The following is a 20,216-nucleotide window of genomic DNA, read 5'->3' as shown; positions in this document are numbered from 1 at the left end:
GAGCTGATGGATAGATGGATGGATGGATGATGGATGGAAGGAGGAGGGGGAGGGGTGGATAAGTGGGTGCATGGATGGTGAGCTGATGGATTGATGGATGGATAATGGATGGATGGAGGAGGGGGAGGGGTGGGTGGGGGGTGCATGGATGGTGAGCTGATGGATGTATGGATGACAGATAGAGAAGAGAGTTACCTGAAGGCAAGAAGACCAGTTTATAGGCTTTTGCCCTTTTTCAGGGAAGAAGTGAGGAAGGTCTACACCAGCGTGGAGGTATTGAAGCAGAGTACCAGGTCCCTGACTTTGCGATCGGTGCGGGGGGTGGGGTGAGGGCGAAGAACTGGGAAGGCTAGAGGTAGGACACACTTGATGGGGAAGATAATAAGTCCAGTTTAGCGCATTTGGGTCAGCTAAGCAGGAGTGCAGCAGACCGTTGGATTCTCAAGTCCCAAGATCAGGGAAGGGTCGAAGGTGGAGAAGAATGAAAAAGTGAGAGTGGAAGGTCCAGATGTCGGCCTTAAAGGCTTGCAGAAGTCCGCAGGGGAAGGTTACGCGCAGGGAGGCTCGTAGCAGGAGAAGAAAGGAGCGTGTGCCGGAGCGTGGGCCAGAGCGTGGTGGGGTGCCGGTGTGTGAAAGGTGGGGACGGGGGAGGCTGCCTCACCGACACCAAGGACACTGGCCTGTTAGCAGAGCCCTGTGCAGCCGAGACCAGTCCCACACGGGCTGAGATCCGCCACTGGCCGGGCATCCCGGGTTTTCCTTGGCAGGAACGGCTTTCCGGTGCCTGGTGCCCTGAGGCATTTTCACTGGGTTTGCAGGGGCACCAGGCCGGCGGCTGCACGGCTTGTCTGAGAAGGAAAGAAGTGCCAGGCCCCTGAGAGGGGCCTGTGTCTCTGTGCTTCCATGGGCCGTCTCCGTGCTCCTGGCTCCCTTAGAAACTGCTCAGTGAACGGTTGACCGCTACCCGAAGCCGGTCAGGCTTATATTTGGTCCTGCGTTTGTACCATGGCCTGTTGAGGTTTGACTTTCTGCTAACCTGGGGTTGAAAAAGGTAGCGGGCCCGTGTATCCAGTAACTCGTGTGAACAAATCATGGGCCTGTTCATCCCAGTGACGAATGCCGACGTGTCACCCAAAGAGCAGTGTTTTGTTTCTGTGTGGCTCCTCTCTAGTGTCTCCTCCGACCTGCCTTGTGTGTTCCCACCAGGGTTAGAGGTTCCAGACACGGATTGTGCTGCCTTGCTCGGGGGCTCTGTGTTCTCCTGGCTCTTCGGGACAGCGCGTCACTCTGGGTCAGATGCCACAGGCCCTTGGTCCTGTGGCCGCACAGCCTCTCCGGGGCCAGCGCTTGCCCCGCTGCAGATCCCGCTCTCTAGGTCCCGGAAGGAAGACCAGGGGCTCCAGTCCCTGGGCACCTGGGTCCCCGCCTCGGTGCTTGCCATGTGCACCTCTTTCCCGTAGCCAGCTGGGTGCACCTGAGACACCTCACCCTGTCCTTAGGAGCCTGCTCGGGTGTCGTCGGGGCCCCCCAGGCAGGCTGGCTGTCCTTCTCCCTCCACGGCAAGCCCCTTTCTGTTACCACTTGTGTGGCCGGAGTGTGCTGTGCTGCCTGGTGTCTGTGCACGTGTGGACTGCCCCCCGCCCCCAGGCTCTGGACCACCCACGTGGCAAGGGGCATCCTCGCATACCTGCTTACACTCCTGGCCCTTCATGCACGTGCTCACCTTGCCCTCCCTTCTTTGCAGGGAAGCAGTTCAAGTGCACGGTGTGTGACTACACGGCTGCCCAGAAGCCCCAGCTGCTGCGGCACATGGAACAGCACGCCTCCTTCAAGGTGAGGGGGCTCGGCGCGTGGGGTCCCTCCCGGTTCATGCTGCGAGCCCATCGTTGGGCAGAATGGAAGGGTCATTCTTTGGGGGTGTTCCCCTCACTTCCGGGCCCCCCAAGCTCATACGCATCAAGTCCGGGGTAGAGCTCACGTCTCCACTTCCAGAAGTGTGGTGTCTCTCTGCCCTTTAGAAGCCAGGTCCAGGGACCGAGTGTGAGACCATGAAGGTCAGAGAAGCGGTGTGCTCTTCCTGTGGATACCCACAGAGATTTAGAGGAAGGGATGTGAGCTGTGACAATGGGTGCTTTCAGATCCTGGCTTGCCTCAGGTGGGTCTCCTGGCACAACAGGTGTGCCGGCGCCCACCTGGAGAGCTGGACGTGGTGCCCCTGCAGTGCCCCCTGTGGGCCCGGCATGTCACCGTGGCTCAGGGTCTGCTGGCTCCCGTGCTTGTTGCATAGCTGTGACTCCTCTCTCTTTAGCCTACATGCTAATTTCCACCTGGCCGCTGTTTGTGCCGCAGCTTTTGACCATGAGAAGTGCGGCCCAGTGAACTTGCCTGATAAAAACTTTTGCTCGGTGCAGGCAATTCAACCCTCAAAGCTGCTGCTGCACATGCACGTGGTGTGGAGAGCAGGGTGCTCTCAAGTGTTTGCTGAGATCGTGTGCAGTGCTGAAACCGGGAGAAGTAGCATGTGGGCGGGCCATGGGCCGCCACACCTGCAGGCTGCGTTTATTGAGCCTCCGCTGTATGCCTGCACTCCCCATCAGCTGTCGCCGTCCCACAGCAGACATCATCCACGTTTGACAGAACCCCAGAGCTGTCGGCAGCTCTTCTGATGCTCAGAACAGCCTTGTGAGAGATGGGTTCCCAGGATCTCACCTCATCCGGTTAAGCCACCAGGTGGCTCAGAGGGGTTAAGGGCTTGTGTGCTTTACATATCCAGGAGGTGAAGGAGCCAGAACTTGGACTTCTCCCCTTGCGTCTCCTCGGGAATCCTTGTGGTCAAGAGGGGGCACATGGGGAACACTGAGGGGCCATGCCTGTTGCCTGTGTAGCGGCTCCAACGTGGCTGTGGTGGGCCTGTGTTTCTCAGGTGGGATGTGCTCGTCACCCTGTGGGAGTGGCAGGGGGTTCCTGAGCGCCCTGTGGATTGTTATGACATTATAGTGGAGCGCTTCATCTCCCGTTTCACAGCCGCAGACGTGTTTCTCTGGGGACCCTGGACTCCCACACACAGCGCAGTCTGGGTGCCAGGGCGGCCCTCGCTCTGTAGATGAGGAACTTGGACCTGGCGAGGCTACTTGCTGTCCTTGCTCTCCCAGCATCGGAGCTAGATTTTTCATTTGTTCATTGGTTTTCAGTGCGGAACGTTTTTCCTTCCCCGACCAGGCACAGCTGAACGGTCTCTCTGCCCCGACATCGTCACTGTTTTCTCTCTAAGGTTTGCAGTCTTTGGCTTGTGTGCAGAGGAAGTGGACCTGGGGATGGTTTGTGCTCAGGTGTCACCCTCCTGTGAGTCCTCACCTGTTTGTGGCCGTCACACAGCTGCCGTCCGCTGCCCCGGGGGTCACTCCTGGTTTCCCACGGGCGCCCTGTGGCTTCAGGTGCCCTCCCCCGCTGGAGGGAGAACTGCTCAGTCAGACTTTGGCCTCTCTCCTCCTCCGGGTTACGTTCTCTGGTGTTTCTCCCAAGACTGGGGGCGGACACAGCAAAATGAAGCTGGTTCCTGCCAACCACCCTCATTCATGCTGATGAGATTATCATAGTTTCCTGTCACTGCTCGGACAGCCACCTCCGGCTCAGTGGCATGCAGCATCACCAGGCATTATTGTGTAGCTCCGATTTCAGTCCAGATCTCACTGAGCTAAGGGCAAGGTGACGGCAGGGCTGTGTTCTTTCGGGAGGCTCTCGGAGAAGATCCATCGCCTTGCCCTTTCTGGCTTCTGGACGCCACCCGCATCCGTGGCTCCTGGCCCCAGCCCTCCATCTGGAAACCAGCAACATAGCTTCCCACTTCTCTTCCGAGTCTTCTGCCGCCCTGCTCCCTTCACCCATGAGGACCTTTCACCTGTGGGCCCGCTAGGGTGGCCCAGAAGAATGTCCGTACCTTAAGGTCAGGCGATTAACACCCTCAGCCCTGCCTGTGGTCTTCACTTCTTTTTGTCATGTGAGCCTCCAGATACCAGGACTCGGACATCTTTGTGGACGCGTTATTCCGCCTACTGCATTCCCTCCCCCCCACCTCCTTGCTCTGTTTTCTTCCTTTCACATCTGCTCCCTGGCAGAAGACTTTTATCAGAATCCGAAAATACATAGTATGCGTGGTCCTGCACTCCCTCTGCATACCAGTGGCAAACATTCCCGAGAAATCAGGCCCTTCTGTTCTAGCAATCCTCGGTGAGGCCTCAGTCTTCGTGCAGACACTGCTAATCTATTGCAGTTGACTTGCAAGAGGAAACCAATTTGCCTGTGTAGATCTAGATGTATAATTTGCAATATATAATTTGTGTCAGGAAACACTGTAATAAGGGCAAACTTTTGTATTGCCTCTTAAAATTACATGTTGTTATTTATTTATTTTAAGAATAATATGTGTTCACTAAATAAGCTTAGGAAAGTGCTTTTCATTCCCTTTCTTTGTACAGTTTTTGGATATATTATTTTTTTAGACATAATTGAGGTCTTACTGTAAATGAGCGTTTTTGGGTGGAGATTAAAACATCAGCTTTACCACCAATAAAGCTCTATTAGAGAATGAGGCTTAAATGAGTGGCCAGATGGTTTGCTAAGAATACTTCGCGTTTGAGTTAGAATAACCTCCCAGTCAAAGGCAGGGCTGGAGAGCCTGCCTGATTAGGACATTATAAATATTGCCTTTTTGAAATCTTCATTTCATAGGCATTTTCCCATTTCATGAAAATATAGTTACTGTAAAACCGTTTGTAATGGCTGCTTAAGGATGAGTATCATAGTTCAATTAGCCATTCCCCCTAGTAATTGGACAGTTTGGTGGTTCCCAGGTTTGCCGTGACAAGTAACTCCACGATGGACATCTTCATGCCAAAAGCATTTCCAAGCCATCCTGATATCGAAAGGACTATAAAACATGGGGTGAAGCCCATCAAACCACTGAGAATTCATAAGCAGCGAGGGTGTTCTGGGCGCCTCTTGCAGCTGTAATTAAAGTGCATTCCTGAGGGTGGAATGGACACTATCCATTGTGTGCAAGAAGATGCTTGCATGGGACGGGGTGCCCCTGAGCCAGGGGCGTCCCCACAAAATGGGCTCATTCCCCGCCTCTAGCTGTTCAACTCTTTGCTTTCTTGCAAATAAGTAAGCCAGCATTCTGCCCGGTAAGGCAATGTGATCACAGGCTAGACTTGTTCAGTTTTCTCTCTCCGTTGAGCTCCGTCAGCCCGCAACTCTGTTGATAGAAATGTTCTCAGTGATGGGGCCAGGTGACTCAGTGGCAGTTTCCTTACACGTAATCAGGAATGACTTTATTTCATTTAGAAAGTTTTATTTTAAAATTATTTATTTATCTTTAATTTTGTTTTAGAGAGGGGCAGGGGGAGAGAGAGAGTCTTAGGCGGGCTTCATGCTCAGTGTGGAGCCTGATGTGGGGCTTGATCCCTGACCCTGGGATCGTAACCTGAGCCGAAATCAAGAATCGGATGCTCAACTGACTGAGCCACCCGGGTGCACCTAAAATGATTTTAGACTCCTATAAAGTCTAGCGGATTTCTCAGGTACCTGTCCCCCATCTTCCCTCAATGATAACGTCTTTAACCGCAGTGTGCCATCAAAACTAGGGGACTGACTTTGGTATTCTCCATTAACTATACTGCAGAAAGTTGGATTTTGCCAGTCTTCTTTCTTTTTTATTAAATCAAGTGTTCTTAAAGTAGTTTAGATTCACAGCACGACTGAGAGGAAAGTACAGAGAGGTCCCATATACTGTCTGGCCCTGCTCCCCACATACAGCTTCCCCCATTTTCAGCATCGCCCCCAGACTCATCCATCTGTCACAATTGATTAGTCTGTATTGATACATGGTGCTCACCCAAGGCCATAGTCTACATTAAGGCTCAGTGTCGGTGTTCTGCATTCTGTGGGTTTTGACAGATGAATCATGACGTGTATCCACTGATAAGGTTGTCATGTAGAGTGGTCTCACTGCCTTGAACATCTCCTGTGCTCTGCCTGTTCCTCCCTTCCCTCCTCCCCTCCCCCTTACCCCCTGGCCACCTCTGACTCTCTTACTGTCTTCACAGTTTTGCCTGTTCCAGAATGTCATAGAGTTGGAATCATACAGTCTGTAACCTTTTCAGGTTGGCTTCTTTCACTCAGTAATATACATTTAAGGTTCCCCCAGGTCTTTTCATGACTTGAGAGTGCCATTTCTTTTTAGTACTGAATAATATTCCACTGTCTGGATGGGCCGCAACCTACTGAGGGACATCTTGGTTACTTCTAAGTTTTGGCAATTACAAATAAAACTGCTTAAACACTGTGTGCAGACATAATCCCCCAACTCCTTTAGGCAAATACTGAGGACTGTGATTGCTGGATTGTATGGTAGGAGTATGTTTAGCTCTGCAAGAAGCTGCCACACTGTCCTCCAGTGTGGCTGTATCATTTTGCTTCTTCAGTAACAGTGCATGAGCGTGTCTGTGGCTCCACATCTTCACCAGCATTTGGTGTTGTCAGTGTTCTGGACTTGGGCCGTTCTGAGAGCTGGGAGGTGTATCGCCTCAATCTTGCTTTAATTTGTGTTTCCGGGATGATGGATGCTGTGGACCATCTTCCTTGTGCCTGCTCATCATCTGTTACCTGTGTTAGTGATGTGCCTGTTCAGGCATTTTGCTCATTTTTTTACTCAGGTTGCTCATTTTCTGATGGCTGAGTTGTAAGAGTTTATATGTTTTGTAAAAACAGTCTGTTATCAGATACATCTTGCAAATATTTTCTCCTAGTCTGCAGCCCATCTCTTCATTCTCTTGAATAACTTTCTTTTTAAATAAAGTTTTACCTTTTTCATTTAGAGGGATACTTAAACAAGCATAAAGAGGATGCTGTTTTTCCTAGCCCTGTACGCGTCATTACATACTGACTTGAGAGTTACGTGCTCAGTTCACTGGAGTCCAAGGCTCTGAACTTGGATTGTAATTACTGATTCTGAAAAGCAGAGTCGTGCTATTTTCTTTCCCATCCTGAGTGATGTTGAGGTTGGGGTGAAGGCGCTGATGAGGGAGGGAGGGAGCGAGCGAGAGCGAGAGCGAGCGAAGGACAGAGAGGAACGGAGGAGGAGGGAGATAGCTAGGTGAGCGTCAGAAGGCAGGCAGGCTGGGACCTGCATCACAGCCCTGGGTAAAAACGGTGCCACAAATCCACCGTTTCAGCTGATGCGAGGTCACTCTTCCCTCCCCAACTTGTTTGCTAGCTATCCTGACTGATTCACCCATTCGTTCTAGGAAACTCTTCTAGATTTCTCTCAGTGCACTTGTTAGATGTCAACGCCAGAGAATGGTCCTTGAAGGTAGTATTTTTCCAAACCCAAGAAGGAGAATATTGATTGAGCACCTGGAATTCTAATGATGATTGGTTTTGTAATGTTTGTCTTCCTTTTATGAATGATTATCTCATATTAAAAATAAACTGCTTCGGGCATCCCTGTTGAAAAGTTGGTGAAGAAAAGGGATTAGCTCTTGGGGATGTGATAAGGTGCCTAACGTCACTGATAATAATAAAAAAAATAAAGTGAAAGCATACCAAGGTACCATCTTTTTGCTGATCAGATTGGTAAACATCCCTGGCAAGGGTTTGATAGCACAGTCTGTTGGCAAGGCGGTGAGGAGAAACCCTTTCTCGTGCCTTGCCCAGGGGAGTGTAACTGGCCCCTGCTGCTGGGGGGGCGGGGCAGGTTGGCAGCGCCGCTCCGGACTGCAGGCGCATGAGCTGTTTGCCTCAGCTTTGCCTCTTGTAAGAAGTGATCTGATCTTACGGACGCACTTGCTGATGTCCGAAATGATGCCTGTGCGGCGTTACTGGTTGAAGGTAACTGAATGTGTGTGGATAGACAAGACTTAAATAAACAAGGGCACATCCGGACAACAGAATGCTGGACAGCTGCAGAAACAGTAGAAGGAAGCCCTTGACTTATTTCCTTGGACAGATACCACATAATGAAGTGGAAAAAGCAAGATTTAGCACAACACAGTTTGCTGCCTTTGAGGTAAGAGGGGCAAAATTATTTTTGTATTTATTTACATCTACTCTAAAGCGTCTTAGAGCTTATGCGCAAAGATAAAGAAACCGCACAGTTGTGTAGCGAGGCCTGGGACTGGGTAGACGGGAGGCCAGGGCTCGGGGTGGGACTTTTCTATGTATAATTTTTGGAACTGGGCGAACTGAATGTTTTGCCTGTTCAGTAAATTTCAGTAAGAAGCAAAACTGTAAATAAAAATGATATTTTAGAAACTACCCAGGGCCAAAGCAGAACAGCCGACCTGCTCGTCTCCTGTGACATCGTCCCGGGAAGGCTGTGACACATTGCTCTTCGGTAGTTCATTGAGATTCTGTTTCGCACTTGAAAATCTCCAAGAGGGTTGACGTCTCACAGAAAAACACAGGATTTAGAGCCAGACAGACTCAGGTTCACGTCCTGGCTGTGCCACTTGCAGTCTGTTTAATTTAACGACTCAGTATAATTCCGTTGTCTTTAAAACGCTGATAGCAATATCTTTCTCTGGTGTTGGAGATCTTGAAAGTGGTACTGTTTGTATGAGCAGTGGGTATGGTTCATGGTAGATGATAAAATGTTGGTTATTTTTCCCTTCCCTATCTTTAAAAATGACTCCAGTTCCTAAAAAAAACCCTAAACCAAAAAACAAAACAAAACAAAAATCCCCAGCCTGATCATGGTTTATTTCCTTTTTAGTGAGCTTACATTCATGTTTGCAAGTCATGCATTCTAAATATTATCTTGGTATTATGTTTTCTTCATATGTATATTTAGATGTTGGTGTTATTTTACTTCCGTTGTTATCTGTGGCTTTGGAGTTAGGCAGAGAAGGATTAAAATCTTGATTGCCACTACTTACGAATTAGGTGACCTTTGGGGATTTTGATCCTTTGCCTTCTAGGGCTGCTGTCTCCTTATTTGGAAAATGGGAACAGTGATGTCATTATTCAAGGGCTACTTTCTGAAGGAGGGATTGATTTGAGGGAGGACACCAGGAGGAATATGTCTTCATAGCTTGGGGCACACTTGGAGTATCAGCCCTGTGCCACCAGCCCAAGGCGGAGGGCAATGCTAGAGATCTCAAGCGTGCTGTTTTGTCAATGGGAGCAGTTCTGACCTCGGGCCACCCTTCCCACCAGGTCAGTTCTTTACTCCATATCACGACCACCTTGAGATCTTGACAAACGTGCAGATAATGGCTTCCGAAGCCCAGGGGATACATTCAATGAGCCTGGAGGCCGGCAGCCATCCTTGACTCCAGTACATTTTCATGTGGTTCTGATGCAGGGGGTCCATGGACCACAGTCCACCAGCCACTGGGTTTTGAACTCTGAAGGAAACATCCTGTCTGAATCTTTATATTTAATGTGTGTTCCCGTAAACAGCATATAGCTGGATTTTGTTTGTGCCTGTGTGTGTGTGTGTGTGTGTGTACACACAACCAATCTGACAATTCCTGCCCTTTTGTTGGAGTGCTTGGTCCATTAATATTTAATGTAATTTTTGACATATCTCACTTGAAAAGTACCATCTTGGTATTTGTCTACAATTTATTTTCCTTTAAGTGATTGTTAGATACATTGTATTGTAAATCTATATTGTAATACATTCTAGCTAGCTCCAGATACACCATGCCATGAACAGTGTAAGAGGCATGAACATTGTAATTAATATTATTTCCCTCCTACCTTTTGTGCTCTGGTAGTCATATATGTTACTTCTCCTTGCTATAAACTCCACACAGCTTTATCATTCTTCGCTTTATACAGTCAATATTGAAAGTATACATATGAAAGTATAATTTTAAAAATCTTTTATGTTTCCTTATATATTTAACTTCCTGGCGTTCTTTATTTAAAATTTTTTTTAATGTTTTTATTTATTTTTGAGAGACAGATTGAACAGGGGACTGGCAGAGAGAGAGAGGGAAACAGAATAATCTGAAGCAGGCTTTAGGCTCTGAGCTGTCAGTACTGAGCTTGATATGGGGCTTGAACTCATGAACTGTGAGATCATGACCTAAGCCAGTCAGACACTCAACTAACTGAGCCCCTGGTGTTCTTTATTTATATATGATTTTTTTTTTTGCAGGCCTGGACTTCCATCTGATAAATTTTTCTTCAGTTTGGAGAACTTTCTAGCATTTGTTATATGCTGTTTGGTGGAGTTAAATTATCTAAGCTTTTGTCTGTTTGGAAATTCTTTGTGTTCATTTGCCTCCCTATGTTTAATGGGTCCTTTTTTCTCTGTCTGGTTTTAAGACTTTTCTCTCTTCCTTTGGTTTTCATCATAATAACATCCTTAAGTTTAGGTGTGACTTGCCAGTGTTTACTTTGCTTGGGTTTGTTGAGGTCTTGAATCTTGTGGGTTGATATGGTTCATCAGTTTCAGACCATTCTTTTCTCAGCCATTATCTCTTTAATATTGCTTTCTCTCTATTTGCTTTTTCTTTCTTTAGGATGATAACACATCATATATTAAACTGTTAGATATCTCATACATTCAAACGATCTCTCTCTTTCTCTTTAAATCTTCCTTTTGTGTTTCAGTTTAATGATTTCAATTTCTTTCCTTTCCTCCTCTCCCCTCGTCTCTTTTTAGAGAGAGAATGTTAGGCTGGCTCCATGCCCAGTATGGAGCCTGATTAGGGGCTCCATCTCATGACCATGAGATCATGACCTGTGCCAGAATCAAGAATTGGGTGCTTAAATGATTGAGCCACCCAGGCACTCCTCTGCTGATCTTGTTCAAGATTACTTATTATTTTCCTGATACATCAAATCTGCTATTTAGATACTCAGAATAATTCATTTCTGTTTTTTTTTTAATTTCTAGCATTTTTATTTGGTTCTTATAGTTTTTATATCTCTGCTAAAATTTATCAGCTGGTCACATGTTTTTCATTTGAGCCTTGAACACATTTGTCATTATTTAAATATTTATTTCTAGAAATGTCAGCATCTCAGCTATCCGTGCATCAGTTTCTGTTGACTTCTTTTTTGATTTGGGGTCACATTTTCTTGCTTCTTTGCATGTCTCATCAGTTTCAAGTGAATGCTAGGTTGTGAAACAACAGTAGACACTGAGCTAAGTAATAATTGGCCCCTTTTCGTACCAGGTCAGTAGTGTGGGGGACTGTCCGGAAGATAGCTGACGGGCAGGCCTCACTGCTGTCCTGTAAAAGGTGTGCGTGCAAGCTTGGCCCTTGCCTGGCATCTGGACCTTGAACATCGGAAGGCTCTCACAACCCTCCTTGACCAGAGAAGTTCCCTGTGCCTAAACTGTCCAGACAGCGTCGTGTATGCCGCACATCTGCTTCCTTCTGGGAGCCTGGAGGGGAAATATGTGCTAGACAGAGTTGCCCATGTGATCAGTTCCCCGTAAAACCCTGGCACGGAGCTTCTAATGAACTTCCCAGGCTGGTACCATTTCACACGTGTTGTGACAGCTCGTTGCTGGGGAATTTCGCTTCTCCTCAGGACTCTGCTGGGAGAGGACTCTTGGAAACATGTGCTTGGTTTCCCCTGGACCCCTTTCCCCTTTGCGGATTTTGCTTTGCCTTTGTTGGCTATAAGGAACACTAGCAGGGAGTATCTGCACCCTGAGCCCTGCGAGCCCTCCCAGCCAATCACCGAACAGCGGGGGGTGGGGGGTGGTCTTGGGTTCCTGCTGGCACAGGAATGAGTGAATCTAATCTGTCAGGGTTCCAGAGCTGGTTCTCCACTGTCGTCAGATGTTTTGGGAATAGGTTTCAGCAAGGCTGGGCGTCTGAGCACAGCAAAGACTCCAGAACTCGCTTTCTGTTTCGCAGCACATCTGCCGGCTTTCTGAAGCGTGTGGGCTCCCTGTGAGCTCCACGTGCAGGCTGCCAGCTTTCCAGGGGGCTGGGATGACTGTTGTCCTCGGGCATTCCACTCCCTGGGGACGCTCCCCACTGTCGGCCCCCACCCCCACCCCCCAGTGCGCCCGGTGGCGGCTTCTGCACTTCCGTGAGGGCCGTGGTGGACGTCCTCTTCCCTCCCTGCTGCGGCCGCGACCCCTCTCGCGACCCCTCTCGCGACCCCTCTCGTGCCTGCCTTGTGTGCAGCGAAGACCCAGCGCCCCAGGGCTGCGGTGCATTCGCGCTCTCCTCTCCTGCCCTGCTCCCTTGTGCTTGGCGAGGGTCCCCATATCACAGGGAAAAGGTGGGGTCACGGGGCTGAGAACAGCTGCTGGGCTCTTTCCCCCTAGGCAGCGTCTGCTCGTTTCTGGAATTTGGTTCACTTAATGTTTCCTTGTGCCCTTAGCAGTCTGATGGGTTTTAGAAAAAGTTGTGTCATGTTGTTTGTGTGGGAGCAGCAGCCCCTTGTGGTTTTCTGCACCCCGACTGGAAGCAGGAACGCCGCACCTTGTGACTCTGGCAGTGCACGGAGCAGGTGCCCAGCAAACGTCCCTGTCGACCCCCTCCCCCTCGCACCCGGGACACGCAGGGATTCGGCTGGCCGTCTGGAGTGAGGAGGGCGGGTGGGGCAGCAGACTGCTGAGGTCCTGGTCCTGAGTAATCCGGGTGGGGTCACAGTCACCGGGAGCCCCGCCAGCTTCGGGCGAGGGTTTTCTCCATGCATCGGTTCTCACCAGGAGGCCCAGGAAGACCTCCGGGCTTTGCAGACTCTTGGAAGCGTGTCAGTGGGAGAAACAGCAGCAGGCAGCTTCGGCAGAAGCCCTTTACCCTGCGGCTTAAGTGCTTTCTGTTTTCACTTCATGCATCATGGCTTTGTGGTCAGACTCTTAGAATCCAGACTTGCCACTCACTGCCTGTGTGGCCTTGGGCAAGACACCTAACCTCGGTAATGTTCTCGTGGTTTTTTTTTTTAAGTTTATTTATTTTGAGAGAGAGAGAGAGAGAGAGAGAGAGCATGCAGGGGAGGGGCAGAGAGAGATTGAGAGAGGGTCCCAAGCAGGCTCCGCACTAACTGCGCAGAGCCTGATGTGGGGCTCAAACTCATGAACCCTGAGATCGTGGCCTGAGCTGAACCAAGAGTCGGATGCTTAACCAACTGAGCCACTCAGGCTCCCCTGTAACTTCCTTGTAGCACGATGATGGGGCGGTACCTCTTGTCACTTAACAGGCTTCCTGGGGGGCTCGACGCACTCTTCTCCAATGTTCTGCCCAGACCTGGCCCGGTTTTCTTCCTGTCTCTTTTCACCATAAGATTGTTGTATCAGAACCGTGCTATCCTTTTTATCATGCTTTTATTTAAGATTCTTGGTGCCTGTGATGTGTTCTGTTTGCTCATGGTGTGAGTCGCCTAATTCCCCTGATTCAGTACATTCCTTTATTTTTATTTATTTATTTAAAAAATTTTTAATGTTCATTTTTGAGAGAGAGAGAGTGGCGGAGGGGCAGAGAGAGACAGACCCAGAATCAGAAGCAGGCTCCAGGCTCCAAGCTGTCAGCACAGAGCCTGATGCGGGGCTCGAACTCACAAACCGTGAGATCATGACCTGAGATGAAGTTGGACGCTCAACTGACTGAGCCCCCCAGGCGCCCCGGTACATTCCTTTAAAGCATGCTCGGCCACATGGATACCTCGTTAGCGCAGAGAACCTTTGCGCAGGCGTGTTTCCCAAGTACAGTTACTCGTACATTCCCCTCCTTCAGGCAGAGTGAGTGTGTCCCCTGACAGCACCGCCGGCACGGCCAGACCCGTCCACGCTTTCACGGAGCCTCACCTCCCCGAACACGGGCCGGCCCCACGTTTCCCAGTGGGCCTCTCTCTCTCCCACCCACGTTTTGTGTTAACGCCGAGCCACGTCACGGGGCCCCAGCACTAGACGAGTTTGCCCTTTGGGTCCTTGCTCGGTGTGGCTTCAAGTACACCAAGAGGTTCCTGACTCTTCTGTAAAGTAAGTCAGGTACTTGGTGTGTGAATTTGCCAAGTCTGCAAAGAAAAAAAATCAGTATGAAATCAGCAGTTCTCACTATCTGCACATTTTGGAAACTATTCAGTGTGACTGGCTGCTGACCCTTGCTTCTTACGTTAGACGCTCTTGCTCCTGAGACACGGCCTTCGGTTGTGTGACAAGTGGCTGTGGTCATTCCTCTGCCCTGCTTTCTGAAGGTGAGGGCCGGCCGTCTCTCCTGCGGCCATTGGCCTTCTGGGTGCATATGAGTGTGTTCTTTTAAGCAGGAACCCGCCAGATCATCATCTTGAAAAGACACTATTCAACTTAATTGATACTTGATATAAATCTAAAGCCAACTGAATCCTAAACAATTTGTGTTATAAAGCCTGAGGAAGGGCTGGTCGGTTGTCAAATTTAAACTTGCGTGACTAAGGTGTTTTCACAAAACTAGTGAGGAATAAGGAGGATTTCAAGAGCTGAGTTTATCATCACTGGTGACCTTTTCCTCGGCATTCCATGTGGGGTACATCATGCCACAGTTAAACATAGAGAGTGTTAAGAGACGGAGAAGTACAAAAAGGACTAAGTTGCATCTGAATTTTTGATGCAAAACCTGAAGTGTTTACTCATTCCTTTAACCTCCTTTTCTGTGCACCCACTGTGTGCCAGGCACTATGGCAAGGGCGGGGGTGTTGGATGAGGCCAGGCCTCTGTCTGCCAGGCTTCCGAGTCCACGGAGCCCATACGTGCATAACAGGCAGCAGCCTGTGTATTCACTGCCACAGGAGAGTTATGTACTGGCTGCTGTGCAAATCCAGAGAGCAGCTAATTATTCCAAGTCTATCATTGTGTAAAAGCCATGATCTAATTGGCTTCATATAGTATCGCCCTGTCATATCAAACCTATCGCTTTCAAAGCGTATAGCAACCGGAAAGTTCTCAGATATCCACAAGTCAGAGGGAGTCAGTGTAATTCCTTGTTGCGTTCCCAGCAATGGAATGGGTCCCAGAGATGTTCATAGCGTGTCCAAGTGAAGCCAAACAAGACACCAGACAGCTGAGCTCACAGAATCTGTAAGGGGCTCAGATGCTAACTTGAGCAAAGGTGGTGTGCGGATGAGGTCAGCCAGGATGTGGCCATGTCAGCAATTTACTCCCACTTTCCAGTCGCAGCTTTGTGAGCAAGGGAGTAAAAGTACGGAAATGATCTCAAACAGGCAGAATGTTCAGAACCACACATTTATAAACAGTTCAAATCAATCCTCAGCCAGAAATTCTCAGTGTCCCTCAGAATGCTGACTCATCTGGCATTGCTTATGGCTTCGTGGCTTTCCTTCTACTATAACTTCTCCTGTTACCCGGGAGATGATTTCATCTTTCCATGGAAAGTTCCAGCAGAAGGTTGCATGTTTAGTTAAGTATCTAGTCCGAGAATAAAGAAGGCAGGTGGACTGGTTTCTTTTATAATAGTCAAGTCACGTGCTGGGCATTACAGCGGTATTTTATGTATGTTACTTCATTTTGCCCTCAAAACCCCTATAATGTAGGAATGTTATTCCCATTTCACAGATGTGGAAACTGAAGCCTGAGTCCAGCTAAGTAACACTCAAGAGTGATTTAGTAAGTAGTGGAGCTGCCTCTGTAGACAAAGCTGCTGTCTGTCCAGGACTCTACACCTTTCTCATTGTCATCCCAAGCAGAGGGACACTGTTGCCCCCTTGTTCTTTTTCTGCCCTCACTGCTTTGATTATATAAGCCTGCAGCTATGTGTGTAGCTATCAGAACTGAAGCAAAATCTTTAAGCAAAATGCTGATGGAGTTAAACTTAGGAGGCAGAACATTTCCCAAGTTCAGTGGAAATTGCCGAACTGCGGGGCCACGAGGGTAAGAAAGGAAGTGTAGGGTTTCTGTTGTGGTATTTGTTTTGCTTTTTAGTTCTTCATTTGCACGAAAGTGAAGAATCTGGGATTACACTCTTTTTTTCCTTTAAGCGCGCGCGCGCGTGTGTGTGTGTGTGTGTGTGTGTGTGTGTAGGTGTGTGAGGAGGGGGAAGGCCAAGACGAGGAGGGGGATGGTCAGCCATTTGTTAAATTGTTTGAGCTGAAATGTCTCTGCTAAAAACCTGTAATGCCGTCTTCAGCTTCCTTGCGTTTTAGATGTCTTAAGTACTTCTGGGGAAAAAAATGGAAATTGGATTGTCTTCGTTAAATTAAAATTCTGTCTGTCTAGCAATGAGCGGTATATTCTTTGGAAATATTACATTTTTGACAGCACAAGCGATTACAAAAAAAATCGATAATCCGAGAACGCTGAAGAGTCTCCTTAGCTCTGGCAGGAAAAGCAATTAGCGTGGATTGATTTACTGTTATTTATTGTGATGAGATAATTGCCTCCATGCAAACCGTTCTTGAACTTGTGCTACCCCACGGTTTAAAAACATTTATTCTTTTAAATTGTTTAATTTATCTCTGGCCTCCTTTTATAACAGAGATGGCTTTATGCGTCTTACCTGACACAAAGACCTGGCTTTCTTCTCTCTGGCTCCTTCAGGCCAGCCTCGGTTTTGTCCCTGTCGTGGCTGAGCCTAGAGCAAAGTCCCAGCCTCGTGCGCTCAGTCTCCTGGGTCCTGGGGAGAAGGGACAGACACAGATCACAGGACTCTCCCTCCCGCACAGGTGCTACGACTGAAACGACCCCCCCACCCCCAGAGCAGGCTGTGGGCACTTCTTTGCATTATCTGTGAAACATTTCAGTCTCCCAGCCCGCATCATCATCCAGAACATTCTAGAAGGGCCACTAGCTTTGCTGGATGACCCTGTGTGGGTAACGGAACTTGACAGTTTATAGATATTCCAGGCGATGAAGTTTCTGTGAGTAGAGAAGTTTCTCATGGGCACGTTTACCGCTGGGTGCGGAGCTGAAGCCAGCAGCTGTCTGGTGAGAGTTTTCTGATTTTGCATGTTTTGTTCGGCGAGGCTGGAGTACCCAGGATTTGACCACCCAGGTTGCAGTGGTCAAAACTGAAGAGAGATGGAGGGACGAATGCCATGGCACCTGGACTTGGGGACCTCACGTCCAGCCTGGGAGGTGATGCCAGTTGCCACTGGGGAGTGGAGGCTGAAGGATGGCATGAATGCGGTTTTCCAGAGTGTGCTCCTTGGAACGCTACTTCCTTGGGATGCCGTCGGGGTCGTCTGGATGGGGTACGGCATGCGGCGGTTCTTAAACTTCCTTGACCGGGGCGCCTGGGGCGGTCAGTTGGTTAAGTGTCTGACTCTTGGTTTTGGCTCTGGTCATGATCCCACGGTTCATGAGTTCGAGCCCCACATTGGGCTCTGTGCTGATAGGGCAGAGCCTGCTTGGGATTCTCTCTCCCTCTCTCTGTGCCCTTCCCCTGTTCTCTCTCTCTTTCTCTCTCTCAAAATAAACAAATGACTCAAAAAAAAAAAAAAAAACTTATTTGACTATAGAACCCCCTCTTCTGTTTTTCTATCCCAATCGTGCCCCCCAGCACTTCAATTTTGTGAAACAACTTGGTAAATAATTGGTTATCGGAAAATCCAAAGGTAGAAAAAATGGCACGTTGCCCCCTGGCCAGTCCCTGCCTCTCCTGCAGCCTCTGAGCACGTGCAGAGGAAGAGCTCAGGTCTTCCAGGCGGCTCTGTGTGGCTCCCTGCCCGCCACGCCCCTACAGGCTCCCCTGTCTCCCTCTGCTGCACACCTGGCCCTGCACCCCATCGCCTCACCCGGCTCCACACCCGCTCCTCCCAGCGCTCTTCTCCCGGGAGGCCATGTGCGCCCCTCACCTCCCCCTGCCTGGGCTCACCTGCTTTGCTTCCTCTGTGACGCCTGGTCTGGGAGGTCACATGTGACCTGTTGGTGATGCTGGAAGGCAAGGCCCACGAGACACCGTGTTTTAGTATGTTCTATTCTCAGCACGTAGGCAGCACTTAATAAATATCTGTTGAGTGAACCAACGAGCAAATCATAAATTCTATAGAACTTCGGTGTAATAGATGCATCATGGAAGACAGCGACGTGGAGGTGGGACCCTGAGCTCCTGTGAAGGCTTGTAGCCGCAAAGGCCTGGGGTTTGACATCTCTTCCGTTACTGGGCTGGCCCGGCTTGCATCTTCTCTCGCCCTCAGTTCACCACGGTGCTCTCCTCTCAGAGCAGCGAGGGCCGATGAAGCTAAGAAGGGGTGTAACGCGTGCACTTGCTCTAGCAGTGAGATGCTCGGCCCCGGGGGCAGAGAAGTTTTAACATTCGCCCCACGCTGCCGACCCCCTGCTTGTGAGCCAGGCCCTGTATGACAGGGAGGCTCCGCACGGCCCGTCAGGACTTGTTCTTGTAACAAAGAGCAGATTTAATATCTGTAAGTGTATTGTTTTCTTCTGTCGGGTGCAGAAAGCCTTGCTTCATTATTGTATTATGTTCGAGAAATCTCTCCGTAGAGATTCCCGTCAGAGGGAGTGTGGGCAGTTGTTCTCTGGCGTGTTCTTGGGGGAGTCTGTGGACACGCAGGCACGCTGGGTCCTCAGCCGGCCTAACCCGTAGTTCTGAGTTCTGGACGTGGCAGCCAGCAGGCAGGTCCGTGCGCTGTCCACACGGGAGGCTGTACGGAGCCAGGCCCCGAGGCTGGACTCCTGGGAGGCCAGGAGAAAATGGGGTGAGTGGTTTGTGCCACCAGAACTTTCTGTGCTGCAAATCCTACCCTGAAAGCAGTACCATCTCGTGGATCCCGTGATTGGAGCCAGAGTCCTTTGCCACACTGAAAATATAAGAGGAAGGGTTGCAGGAACGATCCATCCAGTCTCGCCAGCAGAGCGATCGCCCTGGAGGGTGTTTGTTTGCGGCGGGCCTGCAGCGGGCAGGGCACCAGCAGTGAGGAGGGCGACGGGCGCCTGGGCTTCGGGGTCAGACAGACCTTAGCTCACAGCCTGGTGTTTGCCGGGGAGCAAACGGCTTCACCTCCCAGGGCCTCTGCGTCCCCATCTGTAAGAAGACAGTCCCTGTGTCTCCCCAGGTGGCTGTAAGGCGTGTGCTAGAGACGCACGCATCACGGTGCTCATCGCCGGGGCGTTCTGGCTCGCCTCCTGCCCTGGTCTCCTGTTGCCCCAAAGGAAAACATGCAGATTCTCAAACACCACTCTTCCCTTTGAATGACGAAGCGCGCCCAGAGTTTCTGTGTCGAACCCGCCGATGGGGATGAGTGTGTCTTTCTAGATACGTTACATACATTATTCATGATCATCAAACACCTTGTGAAGACGGATCGTTTATGTCACATATTTACCTGTGTAATCACCCATCCCATCTTTACTCTTCTCACTGTGAAATAGAGTGTATGTCCTGAGTATTGCACGCACGTGAATGTGTGAAGCCAACGATGCACATGCCACTGCCCAGAAGGGAGCTGCTGCCAGCAGTCAGCCCCCTCCCTGGGCTCTTCCCGAGCACACGCCTCCGCTGTCCCAGAGGCGACCGCTGGCCTGACTTCCCTGAGAATTACCTTTCTGTTTTCTTGGTGGTTTCCCCATCCATGTGTGTGTCCCTAAACAAAGAATTTCGGCCTTGCAGGTCTCTGAACTTGATGTTCTGTCTATCAGTGGATTTGTATATGGAATTTATGGTGTTGCGATTGTTCCTTTGTTTTGAACTTGGCTTCTTTGGTCAACATTATGTTGGGGAGACTGCTTGGTATTCCTGCCTCTAGCTCTCCATCCGTTCTTCGTGGCATCACGCTCCACCGTGTGACCTAGCGTGGCGCGTTTGTACATTTGATTGCAAGTGCACACTTGGCTCGTTTCTGTTGTGTTGCAGTCATGAGCTCTGCTGCTGAGCGTTGTCTACACAGCGTGTCTCCTGCAGCGTGTCCTGCTGTGTTTGGCCGTGAGAGTCCCCAGTGTGAACATGCCTGCAGGGGACTCACGGGGCCATGGGGTGTGCACATCTCCAGCTATACTGGGTGATGCCCGACTGTTCCCCAGAGCGGGTGCACCAGGTGTACCAGCAGTGGCCAGTCTGGGTCCCGGGTCCAGGTCCTGGGTTTGAACGTTTAGAATCCCTGGTGGGCAGACACTGACTTCTGTATGTGGTTTCATGTCATGTTCATGATTGTCAGTGAGGTTGAGGCTCTTTTTATATATTTTTGGCCATTTGGATTTCTTTTTCTTTTTTTTTTTTTTAAGTATACTGTTCAAATAATTTCTTATTTTTTTATTGTTTTTTTTTTTTTTTTTTTTTTTTTTTTTT

At 49.6% G+C, this 20,216-nt stretch overlaps 2 protein-coding genes across 4 annotated transcripts in view; one reads left to right on the top strand and one right to left on the bottom strand.

The window, feature by feature from the left end:
- The window catches only part of ZFAT (zinc finger and AT-hook domain containing), a 196,780-nt gene that overhangs the window by 121,724 nt on the left and 54,840 nt on the right, over positions 1-20,216 (top strand). For all 3 annotated transcript variants that reach the window (XM_039240202.1, XM_039240201.1, XM_039240203.1), the window contains one exon: positions 1,745-1,833. In XM_039240202.1, coding sequence (XP_039096133.1) covers positions 1,745-1,833 — 89 coding nt within the window. The remainder of the gene's footprint in view (positions 1-1,744; positions 1,834-20,216) is intronic.
- The window catches only part of LOC120237056 (60S ribosomal protein L7a-like), an 8,209-nt gene continuing 6,417 nt past the window's right edge, over positions 18,425-20,216 (bottom strand). Inside the window, 2 exon segments of the mRNA XM_039240211.1 lie at positions 18,425-18,607; positions 18,690-18,822. Coding sequence (XP_039096142.1) covers positions 18,425-18,607; positions 18,690-18,822 — 316 coding nt within the window.

Source organism: Hyaena hyaena, unplaced genomic scaffold (assembly GCF_003009895.1).
Source record: "Hyaena hyaena isolate Hyena2069 unplaced genomic scaffold, ASM300989v1 scaffold_169, whole genome shotgun sequence".
NCBI classification, from domain to species: domain Eukaryota; kingdom Metazoa; phylum Chordata; class Mammalia; order Carnivora; family Hyaenidae; genus Hyaena; species Hyaena hyaena.
This window is presented reverse-complemented; position numbering and strand designations above follow the sequence as displayed.